This window comes from Grampus griseus, assembly GCF_964374135.1.
Source record: "Grampus griseus genome assembly, chromosome: 1".
In the NCBI taxonomy this organism is placed as follows: Eukaryota; Metazoa; Chordata; class Mammalia; order Artiodactyla; family Delphinidae; genus Grampus; species Grampus griseus.
This window is the reverse complement of record NC_139017.1, coordinates 166,344,219-166,371,140: the sequence shown is the minus strand read 5'-3', so window position 1 is coordinate 166,371,140 and position 26,922 is coordinate 166,344,219. Positions and strand designations below refer to the sequence as shown.

Sequence of the window (26,922 nt, the reverse complement as noted above, 5' to 3'; positions counted from 1 at the left end):
CTCCCTGTCTTGTTGGCCTCCCAGGATTGCTGTGGTCATCCAGTGAGATGGCCCAGTACAGGGCCTAGAACAGTATTTGCTCAATAGATTCGGTTAAGGGAGTGAAGTAAAAGTTGGGAGATGGCTTTTTCACGTGGCCCTCTCCTGTGTGCGTGTGGCGTTTCCATTCTTAGTTTCACAGAGGAGCAGCACCGTGGAGCGACGCTCACGGCGTCACTGTGAAGGCCCAGCTGGGGTCTCTGATCCAGGACGCAGCCGTATTCCTGCCTGGGAGGGACCAGGGAGTGAGGGTCCCCCTCTCTGAGGGGAGGCCTGGCGGCTGGGCTAGGGGTGGGGGCACTGCAGCCTTCACTGGCTCTCACCTCATCTGCTGTTCTTGCCTGGAGGGTTCCACAGAGACTGAACCTCCGGCTGCTCATGGAGGCCTGAAATTAACCTTCTGTCCTGGACCTGGTGTCTGCCCATTCCTTTTCCACGGGGCTTGAGAGACAAAGCTACCAGGCTGAAGCTGCCCGGGGTCCGTGTGTAAGTGTGGGGTGCGACTGCCATCAGGCTGGCACCATCCCCTGCCATAGGGCTGCCCCTTTCCCTAGATGGCAGGGTCAGTAGGCATGTGGCTGCGACACTTCGTTACCCACCTTAAGTCTGCAAGTGGAAAAACGTACAGATAACAAGTGAGTGGTCAGCAGTGGCCACATGTGGGCAGCCAGAGGCATGAGCAAAGTCCCTTTGGTCAGTGGCAGCCACAAAGGCCCAGGCTTCAGGGAGGCCCCAGTTGGTGCCCTTGGGGTCGCCTGCCTGGTTCCAGCAATAAATAACATGAGGACCCAAAAACCAAACCAAAACAAAAAATACAACCAGTATCTTTTGGGGTGGGTGGTGCGGGACTGTTTAAATTATCGGCCTTCCCTGGGCCACTAGGTGGTTGCTGGGCACAGGGCTGGGCGGCGGTCACCGGCACGTGTGCAGCTCCACGAGCCGCTGGCACTGCCGGCACTTGACGAAGCAGCACCAGTGGAATTTGCAGCTGCAGCGCTCGGCCAGCTCTACCTGTGCTGTGTGGAAGCCGCGGCCGCAGCACAGCAGCTCGCAGCCGTCGATGGCCTTGGACGTCTTGTTGCACGTGCGGCCCCTCGTGCCCAGCACACCGCTGCGCATGTCCTGCTCGCAGAAGTCCGGGCTGGGCTCCAAGTACACCAGGTCCTCATCTGTGTGCGGCTTGAACTGCGCATTGCGCGGCACCAGCGCCCTGGAGGAGCCCACACGGCGTGGCTCCACCTCCGTGGCGCCGTCAAACTTCTCCTTCAGCGCGTGGCCCACCTGGCGGAAGGGCGGCACGGCTCGCCAGCACGTCTTTACCTCACAGGAGCCTGACACCCCGTGGCACTTGCATTCCACCCGCATGTGAGTCAGGATAGCCTGCGGGGGGCGGGGAGGGGAGAGGGGCCATCAGGAGATGTCAGGGGAGGCCGGGGAGGGGCGGCTGGGGGGGGGGCGGATGAGCGGGGGCAGGGACGGGGGCATGGCGCAGAATCGGAGAAAGATGTACGGTCATGCTTCCTCTGTATTAAGCTCCTGCTGTATGCCACGGTGGCCTGGTAAGCTGTGTTGGGAACAAAGATACTGTCCTTGCCCTTGGGGCACTCGGAGTTGATGGAGGAGAGACATGTTAAAGGGCAGTGTCATACGAAACAGTGAAAAGTGACGTGTTGGGGAAGAAGATGGCTGCATTGAACCTGCACAGGAACCTTGAAGAGTAGGTACTGAGATAGCAGATGGTATTGTAGTTAAGCACACGGTCTTCGCAGTGACACGGAGAAATCCTAACCCTGCTACTTATTGGGGGGTGTGTGCGTGACAAAGGGATGGAGACACACCTGTGTGCACATATATGTGTGGGCGGGGGCGTGTTGGGGGACGTGTGTGCTACACTGGGGGCCGCTCACGCTGTTCTGTGACGCCCGCTTACCTGTCCGCTCCCTCCCCGTGCCCCCCGCCCCATAGGAGGTGCCTGGTACCGGCCAGAGCCCAACAAGTGTTTTCTGAGGGGCAGGTGGGCGGAGGAGAGCGTCTGGGGACGTTGCCGAGCCCGCCCTTTCCCGGCCGGCCGTGAGGGTGCTGGGGCCGTGCGCACTACCTTCCTGCCGGCCTCGTTGTTGTGGAGGTTCATGAGGGCCCGGCTGGACGAGGCCCCCTTGCTCCTCTCCCGCACGTCCACAAATGACTGTGAGAAGGCCACGCCGTAGGCGATGTTGTCCGAGCATCCCGACCACTGGAAGCCTGGGTGGGGTGGGCATGCGGGGTCCGCGGGTGAGTGAGGGCCTGGGCCCCGGCCCCTGCCCCTGCCACGCATGCCCTCCCCACCGCCCGCACTTACCCTGTGGGCTGACCCCGTGTACCGTCCGGTCACAGCCGCACTTTTCCAGCTCCCCACTGCTGCACGCCCGCGTCACCGCAAAGGCCACACCTGCCGAAGAGATGGCGTACACGAAGGCCGCCTCCCGAGTCCCTGTGGGAGGGAGGCAGAGGGAGGGCAGGGCTGGGTCCCAGTGCTCCTCCCCGCATCCTCCTTTTTAGAGGAGAGGCGTAGATGGGACTCCTGAACGACGGAGGCCCAGGGAGAGAGCAAGGCAGGCTGACTCCCGTGGGGCAGGAGTCACGCCGAGCTGCTGCTTATTCTTACCCACCAATGGCCAACATACTTACACACGCCGGACACTGCCCTGCGGCCTTCACGTGTGCTGGTCATTTATCCTCCCCGCACCTGTCAGGTGAGTATAATTATTATCCCCGCTTTCAGAGGGATTAGCCAACTTGTCCCAGGCCACACAGCATGTGGTTGAGCAGCCAGATGGTCCAGCTTCAGTGCTCTGAGCACCGTCAGTTACTGTTCTCACAACCTCTCCGGGAGGTTAGTGATGTTAACGTCATTTTATGAGAGACAAGACAGGCATGGGAGAGGTGAATTAACTTACCAAGGCTACAGAAGTAGCAGGCTGGCCTGTCAACCCAGCTCTTTTTGTGCCTATTCCCCAGCTGGCCCCTCTAGGCTCTGATGGGGTCCCCCGCCCGAGGAACCTGCCCCAGCCCTTCCTGCTGAGGCTGGGCCTATTTCTGAGACCACCTTGCTTCCTTATACCTCTAAGAGTAAACCGTAATGACAATGGCCCCACCGCTTACCAGGATCACTGCTGAAGAGGGGATGCCCTCTACCATCGGAAGCTTTATCTGTGCCCAGTTCACAGATGGCACAGTGCGGGTTTGGGGAGGGGAAGTGGGTCGCAGTCGTCCAGTCAGCAAGTGATAGAACCAGGACTCAAACTCTGGTCTGCCCGCCTCTGCTGCCTGTCTTTCCCTTCCACCCCATGACTTCTTGGTGGTTCTGTGTTGGTGGCTGCCCTGTCTCTTGCCTGAATGGGTGTTTTTATCCTCCTAGGAACTGTGCCTCAGGGGGTGTAGCTGCTATGTAGACCCTTTCTGGGGGTGTGGGTGGTGGGAGGGAGTGTCTTTGTGTGTGTTGCGTGTGTGTGTGTGTGTGTGTGGTGCGTGTGCACACGGCTGGCTGGGTGTGTGACCAGACGGGCCCTGCTCCTCTCTGGGCCCTGTGAGGGCCTCTGTGTGCCCGTGACTGTCCTTCTGTCTCTTGCTGGAGTGTCTGTGTCCACAGGAGCAAAGGGGGGAGGCTTTGGCCTCGTGGTTGGCAATTACCTCTGTGACACCCAGGCCGGTGCTCTCGGCTGCCCTGGGGAGCAGTCGCCGTGGTCAGACAGAAACAATCACCTCCTCTGTGCCCGTGTCTGTGGACAGGCAGTGGAGGCCGAGCGCTGGGGTTGGGGGCAGCTCAGGCCCCCATGGCCCAGGACGCCCTGTTCTCGGTTCGGCCCTTGAGCTGGGGATACTGCTCGCCACCCACTTTCTACGGCCCGCCCTCTGCCCTGGCCTGGACGCTCTGGGCCGGCATGAGGGGGCCTGGCTGGAGCCACGGGGGCCTCGACAGCCTGAGATGGAATCCTCTCCAAGTTAATCGAGGTTAATAGCAGGATCATGTTGGTTGGTTTTGCGCTGTGGCCGCCCAAAGAGAGACGACTTTAGTTTCTGGTATTTCTGGTATTTCCAGGCCTGAACCAGCACAAATCTTTGCCCCAAAGACCAAGGGGGAAGGGAAAGCAGGAGATAGTAGGGTGGATGGGACTGGCAGGGTGGCCCCAGCTCCTGGCCTGGCATGTTCCTTTCTCCTCTGCTTCTCTGGGCCCTCAGGCAGCCCCTGGCCTGCCCCAAGCTCTCGGCCCACCTCCTCCCCTGAGCGCTAGCAGCCTTGGGTGCAGGGCTCCCTGTGAGGTGGCTCAGGGAGACCCCTGCCTCATCCCCAACCAACACCCATCTGCCAGGACTACAGGCCCCCTTCTCCTGGCCTCGGGAACAAGGGCGCTATAGTTCTCTCCACTTGGGCTTGAAGGAAGAGGTTCTGGAAGGAAGATAATAAGACGAGCTAAAGCTTAGAGAGAGCTCACTCCGTGCTGGGCACTGTCTGAGCACTTGACATAATTTATATACTCTTCACAACACCCCTGCGAAGTAGACACTTTTACTCCCCATTTTACAGATAAGGAAACTGAGGCACTGAGCCGTGAAGCACCTGTCCAAGGACACCCAGCCAGGAAGTGGTAGAGCCAGAATTCGGACTCAGGCAGCCTAGCTCCAGAGTTTCAACCTTGACATGATCCTGCCGCCTGGAGCCCAGAGCCTGGAGCCCCCAGGAATATACAGCCCATCTCTTGCCACCTCCATGTGTGAAGCCACGAGCTGTGGGACATGTCCAGTTCCTTTTGTGGGTTCTTCACTGGGGGATGGTGAGCAGTGGGCCTGTGCTCAGCACAGGAGGCCCCAGAAGGCCTGAAGAATGTGGCTGAGCCACTGTGTCCCGAGAGCCGATGGCAGCATTTCCTCCAGCCTTTTATGACTGGCCCTGGGTCCCGATCCCTTGACTCCAGGGCTGTGGCCCCTCCTGGCTCATCCCCTCTGCCCGGCTGGAGCCTTGCTCACCAGTGGGGCGCCTGGCAGAGACCGCTGAGACACAGAAAAAGGATTGTGGTGTGGCTGTGAGGGTGGCAGAGGGGAGTTCCCCAGCGACCTGGTCGATAACTGCTCCCTGGTCTGGGGGTTTGCCTGTTCCAGCTGCAGGGGGAGGACTTTGTCCTCCTGGGACAGCAGAGCCGGCCGAGGGAAAGGCAGAGCTCTCGAAGGTGCTAGCAGCTGCCCTACAGCCTTCTGCCTTTTCCATAATGCCATTTGCCCCATTCCACACCCAACTCCTTTCTTCCTGCTCTTTCTTCTTCCCTGGCTCCATTGGTCTAAATTCTGAGCGTCCTCTAGGTCCCACGTCACTGCCATCTTTTCCAAGGTGCTAAGGCTGCCTGGGGCCGGGAATTCAGAGTTGTCCTGGGGATCCAGTGATAACTACCCTTTCTGAGGGCCTGCGATGTGCCAGGGCCTTTCCATGAGCTCATGGCGACCTGAGCAACCAGCTCTCTCCAGCTCTGCTCTGTGGAGGAAAAAGTGAGGCTCGGGGGCTTGTCTGGGGTCCCTCAGCCAGTCGGTGGCCAAGAGGGAATTGGAACCGCGGCCTGCCTGACTCGAGGCCAGTGCTCTTCTGAGCACATCACATGCGCTGTCTCCCCAGATGCTGGATGGAAGGACATTTGAGCAGGAAGGAGTGTTTGGAGGAGAAACAGATGAGGCTGAGTTGGGCTAGAAAGGAAGCCACCGGCGTGGGGATCCCCGGGGCATCAGGCAGGTGTCCTGATGGCAGTGTCATTCCGAGCATAACTTACATGTTTCCAAAGCAGACCCAGCGGGAGTCCTCCGGAGGTGGGGCAGGAGAGGCACGGCCCTCTGAGAAAGGCACTGCCCTTGTCATCTCCCCATCCCTGCCCCCCCAGCCTGCCTTTCCAATTTCCTTTGCTCTCTTGTCTGCAAAGGCTCACCTTTTCTTGAAACCACCTCCAGGAAGCCTCTTTGGATTTAAGAGACAATATAGGGCAGGGGAAAGAGTAAAGGCTTTGGAGCTGGACAAAGCCGTGTTAAGACTCTTACTAGTGTAGTGACCTTTCCCGGTTCTAACAGGGGGAAAGTAACACTGGCCCAGCAGGCCAGGCCCTGGTACTTCTGCGCATCCCTCCTACCATCATGGATTCCTGGGAGCCCAGGTGCTCTGGCTGGCCTGGCTTGCCCTCCCCGCGCAGTCAGAGTTGGACTCAGACTGTTTCATCTTCTAAGTGTCTTGTGTGCTTGTCTGCAGCCAGACTGGAAGCTCCAGGGGCCACGCTGTCCCTCACCACCTCCTCTGCCCCCCTCGAGCCCAGTACAGAGCTGGCAAGAACAGGCCTTTCCCAGCTCCCTGGAGACAGAGGTGGGTATCGGGAGGAGCGTGGATGCTCAGCCTGGCGGGCCTGAGATCTAGTCCTGGTTCTGCCACTTCCTAAACGTGTGATTTCAGTTGTTATGTCCACAGAATGGGGCTGACAATAGTTCTGACCTCTTCAGGTGGGTATGGAAATCTAATGACGGGAAGTGCTTAGCCCCTGGCCTGGAGGAGGAGCTTGAGACACAGTAGCTACTGTGAATGGTATTGTTGGGTGATTAATGCCATTTTATTCATTCGCTAACAAATACCGGTAGGGCACTTACCCCCTGAGGGCCACGTGTCCACATATTTGCCATTGGGCTAAAAGCTTCCTTAGCGCAGAGACACCTCCTCCCTCACCAGACATTTATTAGCCACCTGCTGTGAGCCAGGCCCTATGCCAGCATGAGGGAGATGGAGGTGAGTCTGTCCTCAAGGAACCCCCAGTGCAAAGTGTCTCTGGGGTAACCCCTCCCCAGACCTCCTGTGATGTATCGGATGGCACCAGAAGCTGGCCCGAGAGGTCCCCAGAAGAAAGGCATGTTGTCACCCTCATTGGGTCCAAAGTGATGCCAACATCGAAGACAAAGGTGAGAGCACGGGTGTTAGGGAGTCACAGCCCAGGACTGAAAAGCATCTACTTCTTAGATCCAGCCTGAAGTTCCCGTCAGTTAGGTGCCCTGAGGTTAGACACGCGGGGACTGCAAACACAGCCTGGGCTGAATCCTCACTCGGCTACGACCAGTGCACCACATCGCCTCCCGACATGGCAGTCAGAGCCCAGAGGGGCCGCAGGGCTCGTGGGGTCCCCTCTCGGGACAGGGACACCATCAAGCTCGCAGAGCAAGGTGTGAGAAGGCAGGGGAAGGCTCGGCGTTGTCTACAGATGGAGGGAAGCAGGCGCAGAGGCATCTGCACTGCCTTCCACGCCTCTCCCCGTGCTGCTCGGGCCTGCCCGCCCCGAGACCCCAGCACATCCTGCTCACGGCCACACCGAACTTCCGCCAGACTCCCTGGCCTCTCCCTCCCACCCTCAAACCCTCGTCGTTCATTCCACGAATACTTATCAGTCACCTACCTCGTGCAGGTGCTGCCCCAGGCACAGGGATTAAGCAGTGACCGAACCGCACAGAGGCCATCATCCCACGTCTGGCCCTGCACGCCTGCTCGGCCAAGAACCACCGGCTGCCCCATTCCTGGCTGCCCCCGATGCCACCTTCACCAAATTTCTGGCAGATTCTCAGCCTAGAGCACAGTTTGGCCCTGACTTACACATGTCCTCACCAGTCACCATTATGTCACCGTCAGTCTTGCCTCTGTAGGCCAGGAGCAGGGGGTCTCCACTGCCTGGGAGGGGAGGGGGTGCGGGTTGGAGCTGTACGGCCTCGGGCAGTGCTGGCCGTAAGAGAGCTGCTCCCACCCCCAGGTGCCCTGGGAGCCAGGCAGGTCTTTGGAGACATCATCTTTGAACCCTGATGGGAAGTCCAGGAGCTGGGGCCTGGGGTGGCCCCACCACCCCCCATCCAGGGAGGAGGACGCTGAGGCTAGGACAGGGGATGGACCTTGCCCGGGAACTCATGCCAAGAGCCGTCAGGCCCCGGATCTAGGTGCATCACACTCTCTGCTGGGCCTCCTATCTCAGCTGTAACGTGGGGACAATACTACACACTCGGACTTGTCGTGAGGGCGGTCGGATGCAAGGCGGCACCAAGGAGGCCCTCAGCAAATGGGGCTCCTTTGCTCCTCCAAGTATGGCCTGGCTCCTGGAGGGATCTGTGAGCTATTACCTTTCCAGGTCTGAGGTCAGGACCCCAGCCAGGCAGCCCATGAATGCGGGCACTGGCCTAGCCCCCCAACCCCTAAACCTGGGGGCTGTGAGAAAGGCCTGCCCAGCCGGCTGCTGCCCCAAATCACAGCAGCTGGTGAGCACGGATGGCTTTTCTGGGGTCAAGGTCCACCCTAAATGGTGATGCCCCTATGAGGTAAGCACACGTGCAGGTCCTCCTGACAGGTGAGGAGACCGAGGCTCGGAGGAGTGAGGTCCCTCCCCCAAGGTCATGCTGCCCGTGCTCTCCCTGCATGGCCTCATCAACCCTGGACCCCCCAAGAGCGGTACTGTGGCCTCGGGAGGGACAAGTCCCGTCTCTTGTTCAGTGGAGATAAATTGAGACTTTTCCAGGAGGAATTTTACTAGGGAAGAAAACAAAAAATGCAAAAGCGAGGGGATGGACGAATGGGAAGAGTTCAGACTCCTCCAGACACGACTGCCCTTGCCTCGCATGTGGCTGGCTTGGCGAGTGCATGCCCTGACTCAGCCCCGAGGAGACTGGATGCTTGACCAAGTCACTTGGACTTTAGTCCACAGCAGGTTCCAGCCAAGCCTGGTAGGATTCTCAGCATCTCCCTGAACTTGATGAGCCGGGGCTGGGCCCCCTCTCTGGTTCCTGGTGCAAACACAGGTGAGGAAAGCACTTCTTGACGGGGTCCCTCACCTGCATCAGGCCACACTGACCCATGCCTCCCCTCTTCTGCCCCTTGAGTCCTTGCCCCGACTTGCTCTCTGCCACTGGATGACACCCCTTGACTGTCTCCTCCATGCCAGGCTCTGCCACGCGCTGGGAAACTGGTAAATGAGACATTACCCTTGCCTTGGAAGAGTTCAAGGTTTAGGGATGGGGGAGTGGGGTGGGGGAGACAGGCATTACAGTTCAGTGTGAAAGGTGTAATGAAAGCCACGTGGACACAAATGGTTTAGACAGAAGTGTGTGTGTGTGTGTACACGTGTGTGTATTAAGGGAGAGAGAGAGTGAGAGAGAAAGGAGAGAGAGAAATTGATAAGTCAAATGGGTTAAAATGTAAACAGCTGGTGAATCTAGGTAAAGAGTATACGGCAATTCTTCACAGGAAAAACTGAACTCATATATTCAGAGAACAAACTGGTGGTGCCAGAGGCAGAAGCAGGGATGGGGGCTGGGCAAAATGGGTGAAGGGGTCACCAAGTACCAACTTCCAGTGATGAAATAAATACGTCATGAGGAGGTGATGTACAGCGTAGTGACCACAGTTAATAATACTGTATTGCATATTTGAAAGTTGCTAAGAAAGTAGATCTTGAAAGTTCTCACCACAAGAAAAAAAATGTTTGCAACTGTGTGGTGATGGATGTTAACTAGACTTACTGAATCGTTACATTGTACACCTGAAACTAATACAATATGTCAATTATACCTCATTTTAAAAAGAAGAAAATGAAAGTAGCTGACTGAATAAACCCATCACATAGAGATTTTTTAAAGAAGAGTATATGGGAATTCCTTGTACTATTTTTGCAACTTTTCTGTAAGTTTGAAACTATATCAAAACGATTACCAAAAAAAGGGGGAAAAACCCCAGCATGAACAAAGAGCTTTGGAGCCCAGTGGAAAAAGCAACCACCTGCTTGCAGGAGCTGGGCAGACTGGAGGAGGGAGCTGCTGAGCTGGTGGAGAAAGAGGGTTGGGTGTTTGGGGGTGGAGGAAATGGCATGTGCAAAGGCACGGGGGTATGCAGGGCCGGGCACACGTAACCCTGCCAGTCTATTCATCAGTCCACCTAAAACACGGAACACCTACTGTGTGCCAGGGGCTTCCTGTGCCCAGGGTCTGCTGTTTGAGCCTAGTGTCTGGGCCTCATCAGACAGACAGCCCTGGGTCCTCGGCAGGGGCACCGTGGTCCCGGGAGGGCCTCTGCTCCCAGGCCACTCACTGGGCCTTTGCTGCTTCTCCGAAGCAGCAATGTTCAGTCATGCCAAGCATAATCGTGCCTTTTTGGCCCCTGCCAACTCCCAGGAGAATGGCTTCCAAATTTCTATCCCAGTTGGTTTCCAACAACATCCAAATGGTTTTGCCACAAGCCCAGCAGCCCTCGCTGTCCAGGACCACAGGTGCCAAGACAAAGGTTGGCCCAGGAACGCTTTTCTGCTGCCTGAGCAAGTCAAGGGGTCTGTGGACTAGTGTCAGTTTCACACTCAGGAAGTAGTAAAAGAGGCAGCTGGTTTAGAGCGCTCCCTCGAGGGCAGCGGCTTGACCCGGTGACCTCTTGAGGAGACTTCAGTTGCATGGAACGTTCTCTAGGCCCTGGCCCATCTTCCTCTGGCTTGATGCCTTCTCATGTTTCTGGTGTCAGCCGAGGACCCACTCCTCGGGAAAGCTTTCCCTGAGCACCCGCCCTGGCTGGGGCAGAGGTCCACCCTTGTGCTCCCGAGGCTCCTGTGTCCCCTCTCATCCTGGGCAAGAGCAAGACCCTGGAGCTGGACTGCACGGGCTCAAGTCCTGGCTTGGCCACCTTTTGGTTCTGTGACCTTGGGCGAGTTACCTAACCTCTGTGTGCCTCAGTTTCGTCATTTGCAATACGGAAGCCCATCTCCAAGGGCCAGATGAGTTAATATCACTTAAAGCACTTAACCAGTGTCTGGTCCCTAGCTGGTGCTACAGGTGTGAGAGCCACTGCTCCTACTGAAGTGTCATTGTTGCCTCAACTGTGAGCCCAGGAGGACAGGATCTGGGTGCTGCTCTTCCCGGGGTCTCAGGGCTGGGCAAGTGAGGCTCAACAGGGTTCGTCAAAGGTACGGACGAACGAGATGCGCTTGCATAGGTGAGACCAGTGCTAAGGGAAAAATAGCACAGGGCTGGGGGGCTGGAAGCCCAGGTCTGAATGCTTTTCTGCTGTTCACCCTCTGAGGAGCCCCGGGCAACTCCGTCTTTTCCCCTGCCTGAGCCTCAGTTTCCGACTCTAAAACAGGAATGGTGGCTCCAGGACTGAAAACACAGCACACCGTATTGTGCTGCACAGCCAGAGAACGGCATCCTCCTCCGTCGGCCCTCCCGCAGGGGATTGCCGCCCGCTGGGTCCCGCCCGCTCCCATGCCTCCATCTGCATCCTGTGATGAGTGATGGACCCGTCAGGCCACTCGTGAGCACATGATTCCCCACCCCAGGAAACAGTGGTCCCTTCCGGGGTCCCCAGCACCCCCGCGAGCCCCTCCCTCACCTTGCGTCACCACCTTGCCGAAAACAGGCAGCGAGTCGAGCGTGGAGCAGTTCCAGCGCCGGTTCCGGAACTGGTACTGGCACTCCTCAATGGCGAGCTGGGCGCCGCGGCGCACCGAGTCCATCACCTCCAGGTTCCGCTTGCACATCTGCACCTGCCTCTGGATCAGGCCCTTGAGCTTCTCGCACGTCTCCTCCTCTGAGATGCTCCCAACTGATGACAGCTTGGCCAGGTACCTGGGGAGAGGGGGGTTGGGGATGGGACGTGAGGCTGAGCCCCTTCCCTCCTCCTTCCACGCCCCGGCTGAGGCCACGCCCTGCCCAAGTCTCTAGGAGCCAGTTCGTACCAGGGATGGGTCCTGGAGGTTGGCTTCTCTCTGGATCCAGTGACAGCCATCCTGCCTGGTTCCCAGGGCCAGAAGGGGGGAAGTGCTGTCTTGCACAAGGCCTCCATCTCAAGTTAGCCAAAGCAGGGAGAGCACTGGGAGGGCGGCTGACAGACCCCCCTGGGATCCCTCCCTGCCTGGGTGGCCCCTGCACTGGCATCTGTACCCCGATGTTACCCTAGACCTCGCCCACGGGCTCTAAGCCCTTCGTGTCGAAATGCCCTCTAGATGGGAGGCTGGAGCCACTGTCTGCCCTGGTGTGTCTCTTTCCCTCCCAAGGCAGAGACCCCAGTGACCTAAGCCCACCTTTGGCTACAAGGTCATGATCCTCACTGCCAGCCATATCCCAGGGCCACCAGGCAGAGACCAGCGTCACTACTGTAGCACTTAGGACAATAAGGGCAGTGAGGGCTGGGGGGCTGGGGATAGTGCTGGGGGAGGGGGCTTTGAAAACAAAGTGTGCCATGCTCTCCCCTCTGCCCCTGGAGTCCTTATAGCCAGAGAACGGGGCACCAATGCTTGCCCCCCCTCACAGGGTTATAGTGAGGATATACAATCCAGATGAGATAGCTTGTGTCGAGGCACTCTGGGGCCAGGCATACGTGGGAAGGGGCTTTACTGCATCCCTTTCAGCAGAGTACAGACAGCACTACTGTTGGTTGGACACCTACCATGTGCTGTGCTTGGCGGCAGGCCCTTCTTCCTGTTGCCAGCTCACCCCAAATCTATGAGGTGACAATTATTACGACCATCTTATGGATTCCAAAATAAAGGCTAAGAGGTTACCATGCCCAAGGTGACCCAGGTAGCAAGTGTCAGAGCCAAGCTTCAAACCCCTCCAAACCCCATGGGCCTTTCCCCTGCCGACCCCCTCCATGAGGGCCCTGGAAGGCTCTGCCCTGTCTAATGACGGCCACTTTGTTTTTTTGTTTTTGGCCGTGCTGCGTGGCATGTGGGATCTTAGTTCCCCGATCAGGGTTCGAACCCGCGCCCCCTGCATTGGAAGCATGGCGTCTTAACCACTAGGCCACCAGGGAAGTCCCTAGTGACGGCCACTTCGCAATCTGGGCCAGGAGGCAAGGGGGCCAGGAGTAAGACACAAAAATACTCACCGGGGTGGGAGCAGAGCTAGGGAAAGACCCTGTGAGGAAGAAACTGGTTTTTCTCTCGAGGGAAGGGTGTGCATTAACAGAACACCTACTAAGTGCCAGGCATGTTTCAGAGCAGTGAGATGACCATCAAGGTCACCCAGCTTGTAGGGGCAGACCTGGATTGGAGCCCGGGTCTGGATGACCCTGAGGCTTGTGCTCCAACCACTGCCCCTCAACCTGTCCCCTCACCCCATCCCAGCATCCCTGGCCAGGGCCCAGTGCACATAGTAGGCACACAAGTAGCAGCCTAATGGTGGAAGGAGAGCTGAGTGGTGACTCTGGAAGGCCTCCTCTCCCTCCCCTGCCTCCCTTTCCCCGCTCTTCAGTGGGAGACGCACCTGCCACCTCCCAGGGCAGGCAGGGCTGCCTGGAGCTGCCTTCCAGATCCTGGGAGGAGCAGCAGGGTGCATGGAATCACAGCCTTAAGGCATGTTCCCTGACAGGTGGTCTGGTCCAGACTCCTTTCTTTACAGGTAAGCTCAGAGGAGGAAAGGGGCCTTCCCACCACCTACCAGCAGGAGACTCAGACCCTGGCTCTACCCTCAGCCTCAGCCCCACAGATCAGGGGCTCTGAACAAAAGCGGAGCAAGTGTCCCACTGCCCCAGGGACCACAGTGAACCAGCCCAGCAGCCCAGGTCTGCTTGCTGGGGGGGGGGGGGGGTGGGCAATGGCTCTCTGGGTGGTAGAGGTGAAGATGCCAGTGCATCTTTACCAGGGAAGCTGTGCCGATTTCTTGTCCGAAGAAGGACAAAGGCCACTGCTCTCTGGGACTCAGTTTTTCCACCTGTAATGAGGGGGAGACCACCGATTGTGGCCAAGTCAGGGAACTGTTGTCAGGCGCTAAAGGGATCCTGTATGTGAAAGATGGCCTTACGTGGGGCCTCAGGCAATGGGGTAGGAAATCGCTCGACATGTTTACTTAGTGAAGGAATGAATAAATGCATGGTACCCAGAGAGAAAAGCACGCAGAAAGCCTAGTAAGATACGGGAGATTTTAAAGACAATGACAATAAGGATAGCTAACTTGTATGGCCCTTCATCAGCAAAGCCTAAGACTTTACTTACGTGATTGCATTTAATCCTCCCAGCAAGCCAATGAACCCCCAATTATAGAGGAGGAAACAGAGGCACAGACAAGTTAAGTACTTTGCTTTGTGTGCAAGGTCAGACAGCTAGTAAAGGCAGAGCCAGGACTTGAACCTGGTTTTGCCCGACTTCAAAACCTTTGGTAGAGACAGGATTCTTTTATGTGGCTCAAGGACTTGAATGTCACCCGTGGGCAGAGGCTGCTGAGAGCTGGGTTCGTCTGACCTAAGCATGCGGGCCAAGGTGCAGTTGGTGGGCCGCCTGCGGGTTGCTGAGCTCTCCACCCCCGGGGGTGTACAGTCAGCAGCTAGATTCTGTTTGTCAGGCACGTGGGCTGGACCAGAGCGATGGTTCTCATATCTGGCTGCGCATCGAAACATCTGTGGGGTTTCCCGAAAGTGCAGGTATCTGGGCCCCGCTCCAGGCAGGGCTTGGTGGGCATCTGGGCTTTTCACACGTTCCCAGCAGCAGCTGTGAAGCCAGGCTGGCAGTGGCCTGGAGGGCACTTTAGGGGAAGTCTGAGTAACCACTGGGGATGTTTCTTTCTAAGTCCCAAGGAATCTGATTCTGGGACCCTCTCTCCTCCTCAAAGCTGCGGGGCCTCTCTGCGTCTGGCTTTCTTGCTCTGGCAATCCCACAGGCTGCTGTGAGAAATTAACGTGATTTGACGTGGCTGGTGCATCTGGCTCTCGGCCGGCGCATCTTGGGTGCACCATAGCTGTGAGGATCTCGCCCTTCCCTGGCAGCTCGGGCTGGTGGGAGGTGGGTGGTCTTGGGCTGAGGCAGTCCCACCTCCCCTCACTTTTCCTGAATTCCTTGCCTCCCGGGAGCCTCACAGCCTCCTCTACCAGGTCCTGCCCAGAGGATGCACAGAGGCTGGTAGTGTCCCGAAGAGGCCTGGGCAGAAGCCTGAGCTTCTCAGAAGGGAGACAAGGGTGGGAAGGTGGCTGGGGGTCCGGGGAGGGTGCATCTGCAAGGGGAGGGGGCTGACAGCTCCTCTGCCCTACCTAGGTGCATCCCCTGCCTCTACCAGCTACGGAGCTAGTCCCACCTGGCGCTCTTGGCCTGCAGGGGGCACCAAGAGCCCGGCTACTGGCCGTGGGCCAGGTACACGTTTGGGAAGCCACGGGTGAGGGGACTAGCAACTGGGCCTAAAGCTGGAGCCTTTCCTGCTCAGATGCCAGGGTTGAGCTCTAGGAGAAGGTGGGGCCCCCTATTCCCTCTGTGACATGGGGGCACAGAGCTGGCCTGTCCCCATCTCAGCCTCTGCTCCCTCTGTGTCCTGCCAAGGGGCCAGGTGGGGCTGTGCTGGGGCCCTGGCTTCTGTGTTCAAGGCAAGGGGTTCTCTGGGCAGGAGGAACAAGCTGGGGAGGCCTGGCTGAGCCACCAACCCACTGTGGGACCTTGGGCAAGTCCCCGCCCCACTGGGAGCCTGTCTCCTCACGGCACCATAAATGAATGGGTCTGTGTCAGAGTCCGCTGGGACGGGGGATGGGTTCAAGCCTCAAAGTCCCCCTGGCCCCATGCCAGGCAGACAGACGGAGCCCCTGCCATTGAAGAGGCGTGAGATGGACCTGAGGGGCCACCCACCCCCGCCTCCCGTAAGCTCAGGACTCAACGAGGGACATGGCTGAAATAACAGTAATAGGGATTTAGGGGTGAGCTGCTGGCCTCCATGGGTGTGAGTCACTGGGACAGCTTCCAGGAAGAGGCTGAGAACCCTCTTCCGCTGAGGAGTGTCCCTGCCCCCAAGGTTGGCACCAATGCCCACCACCCCCAGCCCCTGCCTTCATCTGGCTCCACAGCTGTCCCCTTCCATGCCACAGGAGGCATGGCCCCAACGCACCCTGGTTCTCTCAGATCCCAGGGTCTTGCCTGGGAAGGGCTGGGTATCAGAACTGGAAATGGAACTGGGAATGGAGTGGGGAGAGTTAGGACCCCAGGCATCACACACCCTTGCCCACACTGCTTGCTCGTTCTGGTATCTGGTTAGGGTGCCTGGCCTCATTTTACAGATGAGCAAACTGAGGCCCAGAGAGGTGGAGTGACTCCCCAAAGTCACACTGCTAGTGAGTGGCAAAGCTGGAATGCAAACCCAGCTCACACTGGGACCTCTCTTTCCCCTGTACCCTGGTTGTGGATCTGCCTTGTTTGACAGCTGCAGGGGGCTAACACCACCCTCGGTGTCACGTCCAGTCTGTGGCCTCCTCGATGCCTAGCACAGGGTGTGGCACCTAGAAGGTGCTCAATACATGCTTGCAGCATAAATGGATGACTCTGTCCTGACTAGGTCCCCTCTGCTCCCCTCCTGGCAGAGTGCTCAGGGTTGGGGGCGGGGCGGTGAGGGGAGAAAGTGGAGGCTCTGTGGCTTTTTGCTCTGCTGAGGACTTGGAGACCCTTAGGGGCAAGGCCCAGCTGGTTCCAGGGGCCTCAGGAATCCCCTCTCTGCACCCTCAGGTGGCTCAACCTTTCCTCCAGAGACACGCGTGCTACTTACTGACCTGGAGCTGGGCCGGCTCAAATGTCAACTGCACAAGCCATTCCTGGAGGAGACCAAGAGCCTGGGAGTGTGCGGGGGTGGGGGTGGGGGCGCTGACTGCGTTGGGCTGGGTCAGCCTGTGGAGGTCCTCGGCCATCCCTGCTTCTTCTCTCATTCTGGTTGCATCACCCCAATGTAGGCTTCTTCTTGCCACTGCTGAGCACAGGCTTAGCCATTTGCTACCCGCTGCCCCGGCCACGCAGGACTCCAGCCACAGCCGTGCCATCGATCAGGTTACCCCCCCGCCCCCAACCCCGGGCCGCCTCGCTGCCAGGCAGCTCGTGCCCCGTCTTCTCCAGCGGGGGCTCCGGTCCTTCAGGCTCCTCCCAGGAGGCCCTCCCCACGCCTGGCCCGTGCCTGCAGCCTGCGAGGCTGGAGGGCCCTGGCCCTGCCAGGGAGATCAGATCCTCTCGGCCACCTGCTGTTTTCATTAGAAACTAAAATTAGCTGGGCTTGTCCCAAGCTTTTCCAGGTTTGCTTGCTTTTTTAAAAAAATATACAAATTCCTAGAGGAAAATCCGCACCTCTTCGCGACTCCTGCCCAGCTCTCGCTCTGCGCGTCAAGAGGACAGGGGACGGGAAATAGCTGGAGCGTTTGGGAGGCCAAGCAGATCAGCGTCGTGGGTCCTGGCCCCATGGTCTCCAGGTGGGGGCTGGGACGCCAGTCCAGGCCTCTCTACCCCCTCCCTCTGGCTTCCCCACCCGGCCGGGCCACATTTAGAGCCTCCTCAGGAGCGGTCGTGCCTGCCGCCGACACCAGGGGGGAAGGAGGCCAAGCGGCAGGAGGAGGAGCCGGAAGGAAATGAGCCCCTGATGAGGCGAGAGCGGCCTGGGGAGGCGTGGCCTGGGGAGGCGTGGCCGGGTGAGGGCGAGAGGGACCCAGACCCATCCGGGACTGTGCTCCTGGCAGGTGGGGAGCGCCTCGTTCCCTAGGAGCCTTCCACACCTACAGTTGTCCTCAGACCTTTGAGGGTTTCTGTACCCGTGGTCTTAGTCTCCTGCTGTCCTCTTCCCTACAGTGTCCCGGTCCCGGAGACTCTTATCCCTTCGCGTGGCAGGCAGCGTGGTGCACTGTGCAGGAGAGATGGACAGTCTGGGTCAGCGTCCCATCTCTGTGTTACTGAGGCAAGAGAGGGAACATCTTTGAGCCTCAGTGTCTTCACCTCTAGAATGGGGAGAAGAATAGTTCTGATCTCAGGAGGCTTAAGTGAATTAAATAGTCACATAGTAGGCACTCTTCCCCTGTTGGCAACAGTATTACATAATCATCATTAAGATGTTTATCATCACTGTCATCATCATCATCATCACTGCCCTCTCAAAGCCTCGTCATAGTCCATTGAGCTGGACCCTCTTCTGGACCCCAGACAGTTCTAATTATTTGTCTTCTTTGGCTTGGTTCCATCAGCTCTCTTCCACCTGGGTTCCCAGCCTGTTTTTCAGCTGAGCACTCCGGAGGGCAGGGCACACGCCCATGGGGCACAGTGGATCACTTCAGCCTCGATCCCAACTGTCGATTTTCTTTTTTTTTTTTTGGCCACGCAGCATTCGGGATCCTAGTTCCCTGACCAGGGATCAAACCCGTGCCCCCTGCAGTGGGAGTGAGAACTCTTAACCACTGGACAACCAGGGAAGTCCCCCCCAACTGTAGATTCTTGATAGTCTCCGGACAGAGTATGCAGAGTTAGAGAACGTGTTTCCAGCGATTCTGGCCCATCAGATGGATCCTCCAAGGACTGGGAGTATGAGGGATGGGATGGGGGGGGGATGGTCCTGTTAGGAGATTAGGAGCTGGGGACACTGGGGTGAGGAGGGCAGGGACAGTGGGGATCTAGGACTAGCTCAGGTGTGCCCAGGGGACTTGGAAACCGTTCATGGGACTAGATGACTAGAAGAACGGGACCTCATGTCCCTTGTCACTTGTGCTCTTCAAACAACAGCCACGTCCTTTACTATATCCTTATATGGATATATATCCATATATCCATGCAGGGTTGTCCAGGTGGGTATCATCCCCTCCATTTAAAAAAAAAATAAATTTATTTATTTTACTTATTTATTTTTGGCTGTGTTGGGTCTTTGTTGCTGCGCACAGGCCTTCTCTAGTTGCGGTGAGCAGGGGCTACTCTTTGTTGTGGTACGCGGTCTTCTCACTGTGGTGGCTTCTCTTGTTGTGGAGCACAAGCTCCAGGCATGCGGGCTTCAGTAGTTGTGGCTCACGGGCTCTAGAGCGCAGGCTCAGTAGTTGTGGCGCACGGGCTTAGTTGCTCCGCGGCAGGTGGGATCTTCCCAGACCAGGGCTCGAACCCACGTCCCCTGCATTGGCAGGCGGATTCTTAACGACTGCGCCACCAAGGAAGCCCCATCCCCTCCATTTTACAGATGAGGAAACTGAGGTTCAGAGAGCCACGTGTTCAAGGCCGTGTCAGTGGTGGTCAGGATTTGAAAACAGGTCATACTGGCTCCTAAGCCTGGGCTGACTGATCAGGCTCCAGAGAGGGCCCAGGGCATCGAGGGCATGAGAGTTTGGCATCAGTGGACAATGATTTGAGGAAGGTGGTCTTCTTCTTTGATTGATGAGTCTTTCTAGAGCCCCATGTCTCTTCTGAACTATGGTGAAGGCATCTTTCAGGGCTGCTTTCAGGAGTGAGGGGTGCTGGGGAGGGCAATGTCTCAGGGGTTATGTGGCTGCCTGGACAGCATCTGGGCCGGTGGTCTCTGCAGCTACTCAGGCCATGGAAGGAGTTGCTGTCACTGGCCTGAACCCCCTGGAGGGGCAGCCAGCGAGGAGGGGCTGGCCTTGGAGACATTCCCAGTGGTGGTGGGGTGGTGGGTGCTGCGTCCACGCCACCTTCTTCCCAGGTGTAGCATAACTCTAGAGTTCTCAATGCCCAGGTCACGTTCTCTTTGTCCCCAGTGCATTTCCCCAGCTGGGGGGAAATGACAGCCTCCTCTGGAGCCCAAGGCCCCACTCCTGTACCTTAGGGTGCTAATTCGCCCTCTACCTGTCTCCTGGGATCCCTAGCTCCCTTTACTCCCCATCCGCAGAAGCCTCGGCACCCGTATTTTCCGTCTCTTGACACCCCAGTTTCCATTATTTTCAGCTCCCTGTATGTCTTTCCTGTCCCCCACCTCTTATTTGGGAGCCCCCCCATTTCCCATCTCACAGTATTTGTTCCCAGGGGTGCTGGTGGCTGACTCAGGGCCAGGAAGTAGCCACTCAGACCTGAACTTGGATGGTTCCAGAGCTGTGCCAGAGGTGAGAATTTTTCTTCTCTCTCTGGGGCAGGTGTGCTCGTGGGGCGAGTGGGCGTCAAATGTAAGGCACTTCCTCACCTTGCCTTGGCCCCCTAATTTACCAGCAGAGAGCTTCTCCCTTGCAAAGACCCATCCAACCCTCGTCCCCAGGGTGCCTTTCCTGCCCTTGGAGACATCGAACCATTGAGCTGTCCTCCCTAGCTCGGCTGAGGGAGCCCTGGGGTTGAGGACCAGGGAGGGATGGGGAAGCTGCGCGAGCTGTCCAGGGCCGGCGCTGGCTTCCTGGAGTGAGGCTCATGCTCTGGTGGCTTCAGGTTTCTAGCGAGTTCCTTGGCCTTGGTGCACCCCTTCTAACGGCCCAGTCCTGGGAGAGCCTGTGGCTGAGCCCGCACGCCCACCCCAACAGGGCAGATGGGAAAACCTTGGTTCCTCCCTTGTCGCTCATCACCTCCAGCAGAGATGACTGGCTAGGTGTATGGGCTGCAGCTCTGCTTTCACCTGCTGCAGGGAAAGTTCTGGGAAGACAGTCAGGAGACCTGGGGTAGAGTTCCAGCTCTACCACTCATATGCTCTGTGACCCCAAGTGCCTAGCACAGTGCCTGACGGAGCGTAGGTCTGGACAAGTAAGTGCTTGACATGACTGAATAGGGCTTACCAGGCACTCACTGTCCTGCTTGGAGGCTCTGTGTCCCGGGAGGGGGCTAAGCTGATCACTTCTGAGAACCCCTCTGACTCTGATGGCTGTGATTCCGCCCTCTATGCCTGGGGCGTCAGGACAGCTGGGCATCACTGACTCAAGAGGAATACCCTGCTGTCTCCAGTCCTTGGCAAAGAGTTCCTGGGACCCAACCCTGCGATGATATGACTTGTGTGTGAACAGAGTGAGAAACAGGGTCTGAAAGCACCCTCCAGGGTCACAGCAGGGAAGAGGCCCCTCTAGTTTCATCAGCAATTTCATGCTGCTTCCAATGGGCCGCTCCAAAGTTCCCCCGTGAACTGCGAGCTGTCAGGGGGTTCCTTCCCTCCCAGGACACATCCCTCCCTCTTTCCACCCTCCCCGCCCAGCCTCTCTTCTCAGACCAGGTCCCTTCTGCTGCGGGGGTTCTGACTTGGCCAGGGAACTTTTAAAACAGAGTTTGGTTTCAAGTTTGCCAGGAGATGGGGGAGGTGGAGAGGGGTTTGGAGTGGGGAAGGGGGAGCTGGGGGGGGGGTCACAGCAGGGAGCGTGCCTTCTCTCGGGTTTGGCCGAATCACAGAAGACACAGTTCAGGACTCAGAGATAAAACCTGGCAACTCCTGTAGAAATCTGGACAGCAACCATGGGGTCGCAGCTTTGCCTCCCAGCTGAGTTTGCTGAGCAGCTCTTGCAAGCTCGTTTGGAGCGGGGGGTGACTGGGGTGGGGGCAGCTGTGACGCAACCCCCACCCCCATCAGCGGCTCCCTGGCCAACTCCGTGCCCAGTTGGCTCAGGCCAAGCCCTTCTTCCCAGAGGGAGGAACAAGAGGAGGAGCCGTGGTACAATTGCTCAGCTTTCCAAATGCACCCACAGGGCCCGAGTTGGGCGAGTTTCAACAGGTTTGGGGAGCACTGTCTTGTCAGATGCTGAGTTGCTCAATTGCTAATCCAGGGTTGAGGGAAGAAAGTCAAGCCATAGCAGACAGCTGGGTCGTGACTGCTGCCTGAGCAAACCCCTCGGGCACAGCCTGGTCCCGGGGCCCTGGGAGGAGGGTGAGGGGAGCGAGCGCTTAGCCTGGCTCTGAGCGGGTGGCCTGGCCGGGAGCTGCGGGCCAGGACAGCGCATCTGCCAGGTGACAGCCACACGTCCTGACACCCACTTTGGCACATCTTAGCATCACCTGAGGCTCAAGGCAGTAGAGCAGAGCCTCCCTCCCACTCGAGGTCTTTGAAAGTGGGGCACGATGTGACAGCAACTTACAACCCTCTGGAGCGAACAGGCCTGTCCTTTGTTTGTTTATCAAATGTTGACTGAGCCCCTACTACATGCCAGACATATGCCAGGCACTGAGGCTGCTGAGCAGTGCTGATGCCACAGCCTCGGCCTCCAGAGGTTTCTAACCTTGTAGAAGGAGCCACATTATTAGACTATAGTTATATACAATATGAGACAGTTCTATAGGCAGGGGATAAAAACCATGAGGTCTGGACATGTGAGAGCAAGTTCAAGTCCTGCTTCTGACGTGCAGAGTGTCCTTGGGGAAGTCACTGCACCTCTGGGCCTCTGAAGTGGGGCTGAAGACAATACAGACTCCCTCCTCTGAAGGGGGAGGGGGAGAGGTTATGTGGTTCTTATAGGGAAATGGCTGTGAAAATGCTTTGTCGGCCACCGATTCTCAGCCGGGGGACATTTGGCAATGTCTGGGGACATGTTTGGTGGTCACCTAGTTGGGCGGGTGCTACTGGTGTCTAGCAGGTAGAGAGGCCAGGGATGCTGCTAAACTTCCTACGGTGCACAGGACAGGCCCCAAATATCAATGGTGGATTTGAGAAATCCTGGTGTAGACTGTAAAGAGCTGTGCATGTGTAGTGATTATGACTCAATGCCCAGAGCCATGGGAGGTGATCCAAGGGGGTGGGTTTTTGCTGTTTAGAAGGGAGCGAGGGATCCTTTATAGCTGGAGACTAGGCTGACACTTCTTGGGGGAGACAGACCACACCTTTACCTGTGGGGCTGGCACTGCACATCTTGGCTGGCTCTGCCCACACCTGGTCCAGCAAGTTGCACCCAGAGTGCCAGGCCTCACTCTGCTCACGGGCAGGGCAGTTACACACCTCTGCTGCGTGAGCAGGCACGTGGGAGCTTGGCCCGGAGACGGAGGTGCACACCTGCGGGGAGTCAGATCCAGTGCGCAGGGAGATGCCTCCCCCAGGGGCACCGAAGGGCACTCCCAGCAGCAAGTCCTCTGGCTGGCAGGATTTGCCCGGGAGCCCGGCTGGTCTCCCTGGCTCTGTGAGGCTCTTGCAGGGGCCCTGGCTGAAGAGCGGGGAGACAGCAGCCTAGGATCCTCCCTGTGTGACCTGTGTAAGATCACAGGGTCTGGACAACACAGTTTTGGGTAGATGGCGCTTGGGGGCAGCAGCCTGAAGGCCCGTTCCCTCCATCATCTCTGTAACCAGGGGCACAGCTCCCCCAGTTCAGTGACAGCTGCCCTCCACATCCTGCAGCAGCCATGGCTGCAGTTTCTATCGCTGCGCCTGGCACTGTTCTCAGCATGCCACATGCACGGGCTCTCTCTGGCCTCATCAACCCCAAGCATGGGTACCGTTTTACAGATGAGGAACCCGAGGCTCAGAGAGGTTGAGTAACATGTCCAAGGTCACTACTCTTGTCAGTGGCAGACCATCTGTCCTAGCCACTCTGCTGGACTACCTTTGAGTGGAGCACAGGCCCCCTGCCCTCGCCTACTGGGCCTCCGCTGGGGCCCCAGCATAGCGCATCACTGCCTTTCTTCAGGAAACCCACAATGATGAAACTTTAGTTTATCTATTCTCTAACTCTTCCAGTACTTCCATTTGGGGTTCAGAACAATCTGCTGAGGATTGTGGCCCAGAGGGAAAAAGAGGCCCATCCAAGGCCGCCCAGCACTGGGGACCAAGCTGGGACTGGAACCCTGGTCTCCCGACTTCCAGCATAGTCCCAGTGCCAGGGGGAACATTCAGAGACATTTACGAGCCCAGGCCTGGGGCAGAGTCCGGGCCTTCCACCGATGGACTGTTTTTATCCCTCCATCCCTCCCTCGGTGGGGGCTGCTACAAGCTGTCAACTCACTCCTGGTGCCAGACACAAGTCTAATCAACAGCTTCCAGCTTCTCTGGGCTTGCCCAGGCCTCAGGCTGCACAGCCCTCCCATCTCCAAGCTCCATCCTGCCCAACAGCTGCACGCAGCGGGACACCTGGCCTCCCCTCCAGGCCACCCGCCCTTCGGAGACAACAGATAGCACTGGCTCTTGCAGCCGGCCAGCCAGCCGACCCTGGACGGAAGCCTGACTGCAGGTATTGCAAGGGGAGTGGACACCCAGGCCTTGCCCCTCTGAGAGCGCTGCCAGCCATCCTCTTGGGGCCAGACCTCCAGCGTGGCCCACACTTGAAAAGACACAGTGCCAGCTACCATGCCCGGCTGGACATCTGCCCGCCAGAAGCTTTTCCTTCTAGAGGTAGCTTTTGGGTCAGATGCCTCTGTCATTTACTAGCTAGGTGACTTGGGGCAATTACCTCTGTGATCCCCAATTTTCTCATATGTAAAATGGGATTCAGATGTTGTCAGGATTTAGCTAGTACAGGGGGAGCGGCTATAATCATTATTGTCATGATTCTACAACCTCCAGGCCAAGTCCCCTCCATGACCGCTCCAGCTCACACTCAGCTCTTTCCTCTGACAGCAACAGCGTGTTCATGGTTCATGATTCATTCGTGATCTGCTTTTATCTTGTCTTCCTCTTGGAGACCAGGCTGTGACATCTATTTCCCCCAGAGCTGGACCAGTCCCTGGCCTGGGGATGGACCCTGTCTTGGAATGTGCCCAGAGATCTCTTCTCCATCATAGCCTGTCTGGTTTGGCAGCGTCCTGGGAAGCCCCTTGTTCTTCCTGCCTTGGGCTGAGCAGAGAGACCCTTGGCTCGAAGCCCAGGGTGGAGCAGGAGTGAGCTGGGTCATCCGGAGACCTGCTTCGTGGCAACCTGAACCATCACGGCTGCAGAGAACAGGTTTGCCAACCTCTCTTCTCTCGAGAAGGCTGCCCCTCCTCACCCCCCCCCCCCCCCACAGCGCAGCACGAGAACTGAGCTGCTGGAATTCCCCATGGTTTGCGTGACCCAAAGCTGGGGCTGCCTCCCTGGCTGGGATTTCAGGCTGGGATGTGGCTGAGGGTGGGTGGTGACACCACCTGCGCCACACTGGCTCAACCTTGGGACGGCTTCAGGGAAGGGCGTGTGTCACTGGCTGGGAGTCAGAGCACCTGGATTCAGTTCTCAGCTCTGAGTTTGAGCAAGTAGCTTCCCCTCCTGGGGCCTCAGTTTCCTCATCTGTAAAATGAGCCAAAACGCTAGATGCTCTTGAAGGACTTTGCACTGTGGATGTCGTGCTCTTTCCCGACGGCCCGGGTCAGACCCTTGAACTGCCGCTTCCTCCTCTGCCTTTGAGCAGCCTTCAGCCCTGGGCTGGTCACACCCAGTTCTCGCTCATGCTCCCTTTGGAGACCCCGGCTCTGAACCCATGCTTTCCAGAGTCAACTCCAGGGACCCCAGACTTCCCCAAGTCCAAATCAGCTCCCCTCCTCGGCTCTGCGACCCAGGCCCCTCTCAGGGGGATGGCCTACTGGGGGTAGTGGGAGGGAGGTGGTGGTGCCATGGTTTCTGTACACTTTGCCACTGCCCCTGAAGTGTTAATCGAATTCAGTCTCCAAGAAAAACAAAAGCTCCGCAGCCACTTCAGCCTGCCTTGGAGTCGCTCACTCTTGCTCTCAGAACAGCTGGGAGAATTCCACATCACCTCCGTCCCCCAAGCCCTGGGTGGCTCTGACCCCAACGAACACACTCCTTCCAGCCTGCGGGGCCCTGGAGGCTGCAATGACCTCATAGCAACAGCCATTGGACACTCGGGGCAATTTCATGGGAGATATTTGTTCTTTGGTCTTGATGCAGAGAGAATTTTTTTTCCTCTCCTGCTGTCTCCATGGAAACCCCAGCTACACTGTTGGCGATCCCCCTTCCCACCTCATGCTTTTCAGATCAATATTGGAGCTTGGCTCCCCACTGGCTGCCCACAGCCGATGGGGGCAGAGCTCTGGGCAGAAGGAATTGGGACCAGGGTTAAGCCTGGGACTGGGGGAATGGTCACTGAGGGAGATGAAGAAGGGGTCCAGGGTCCTCCTGCTTCCCTGTTCACCCACTCATGGAAGCTCATCCTTTAGAATACCCCCCCCCCCCCCGAGCCAATCTTCCCAGGGAGTCCCCTGAGCCAGGCCCAGTCAAGGAGAAACAGACAGGTCATCAGCGGTCACTACCCCTCCCTCCTTAGGTGAGACTGAGGGAGGTGGAGGGCTGCTGTGCTCTTTAAGGTCTGGACGGAGTTTCTTCCTGCCCCAGGGAGAACCAAGGCCGTCCAGCGTCGGCTGCGGTCTCTCGGATGCCGGGCGTCCCGTCCCTTCCCTCCTTCTCTCCCGGCTCCCGCCCCCCAAGCAGAAACAGGTCTCTGCACGCCTCCAGCCCAGCCCGCAGCGCCGCGCGGGGCAGGTCGGCGCGGGGAACTAGCCCCTGTACTTCTGGGGATTAACCTGTTATTAGGAGCCAGGGTTCTTCCCCGTAATGGGCTTCCTCGGCGACCTGTCAGCCCAGCCCGGTCTGCGCCCCGCGCCCGGCACCCCACGCCGGCCGCAGTCTCGCTCTCGCACCCCTTGCGCTCTCGGGCTCCCGAGGCCGCCTAGGGGTGCGGAAGCCGCCGCCACCCTTGCAGCCTCTGGGCTGGAACGCGGGCAGAGGGGTGTCCGGAGGGAGGCCCGGGCGGTGTCGGCGGCAGTGCAGAGGGCGAACGAGCCTCGCGTCCCGCGGCCGAGACACCTGCCGGGCGCCCCCGCGCCCGCTGCCCCGCGCTGCCTGGCACCGACCGCTGCCCCCGGGGCCTGCGCCGCGCCGCCCCGCCCCGCCCGGCCCCCGCCCGGCCCAGCCGGGTCCCGGCCCGACTTACAGCCAGTTGCTCGCGGCGGCCGAGAAGACGGCGAAGACCAGGAGGCGCAGCGAACGCAGGCACGAGCGGGGACTCATGGTGCCGCCGCGGGCGCCCGGCCCCGGGCAGCGGCTGCGGCCGCTGGGGGCCTCCCGTCGGGGCGGCAGGTGGGCGCCCCGCGGGCGGGCTGGGGCGCGGCGCCGGGCGCGGGCCGGGGCGCGCGCGCGGCGGGGCTCTGCCTCCGTGCCTGCCGGCAGCCCTGCCCGCTGCTGCGCCCGCTGCCCGGCGCGGACCAGACTGTCAGCGCCGCCCCAGAGCCGGGATGCGGCGACGGCGGCGGAGGGAGGCGGGCGGCCGGGGGGGCGGGCCGGGGGCGGGCCGAGGATGGGGTT

At 58.5% G+C, this 26,922-nt stretch overlaps 1 protein-coding gene across 1 annotated transcript; it reads right to left on the bottom strand.

Annotated features, from left to right (window-relative positions):
• Window positions 1–253: 253 nt before the first annotated feature.
• WNT4 (Wnt family member 4) lies at window positions 254–26,628 on the bottom strand (the record flags this gene model as incomplete). Its single annotated transcript, XM_082671073.1, has 5 exons — window positions 254–1,419; window positions 2,138–2,280; window positions 2,378–2,509; window positions 11,432–11,667; window positions 26,552–26,628. 5 exons carry the CDS (start codon window positions 26,626–26,628, stop codon window positions 952–954), a joined length of 1,056 nt encoding a protein of 351 aa, XP_082527199.1. The 3' UTR covers window positions 254–951.
• Between the last annotated feature and the right edge of the window lie 294 nt (window positions 26,629–26,922).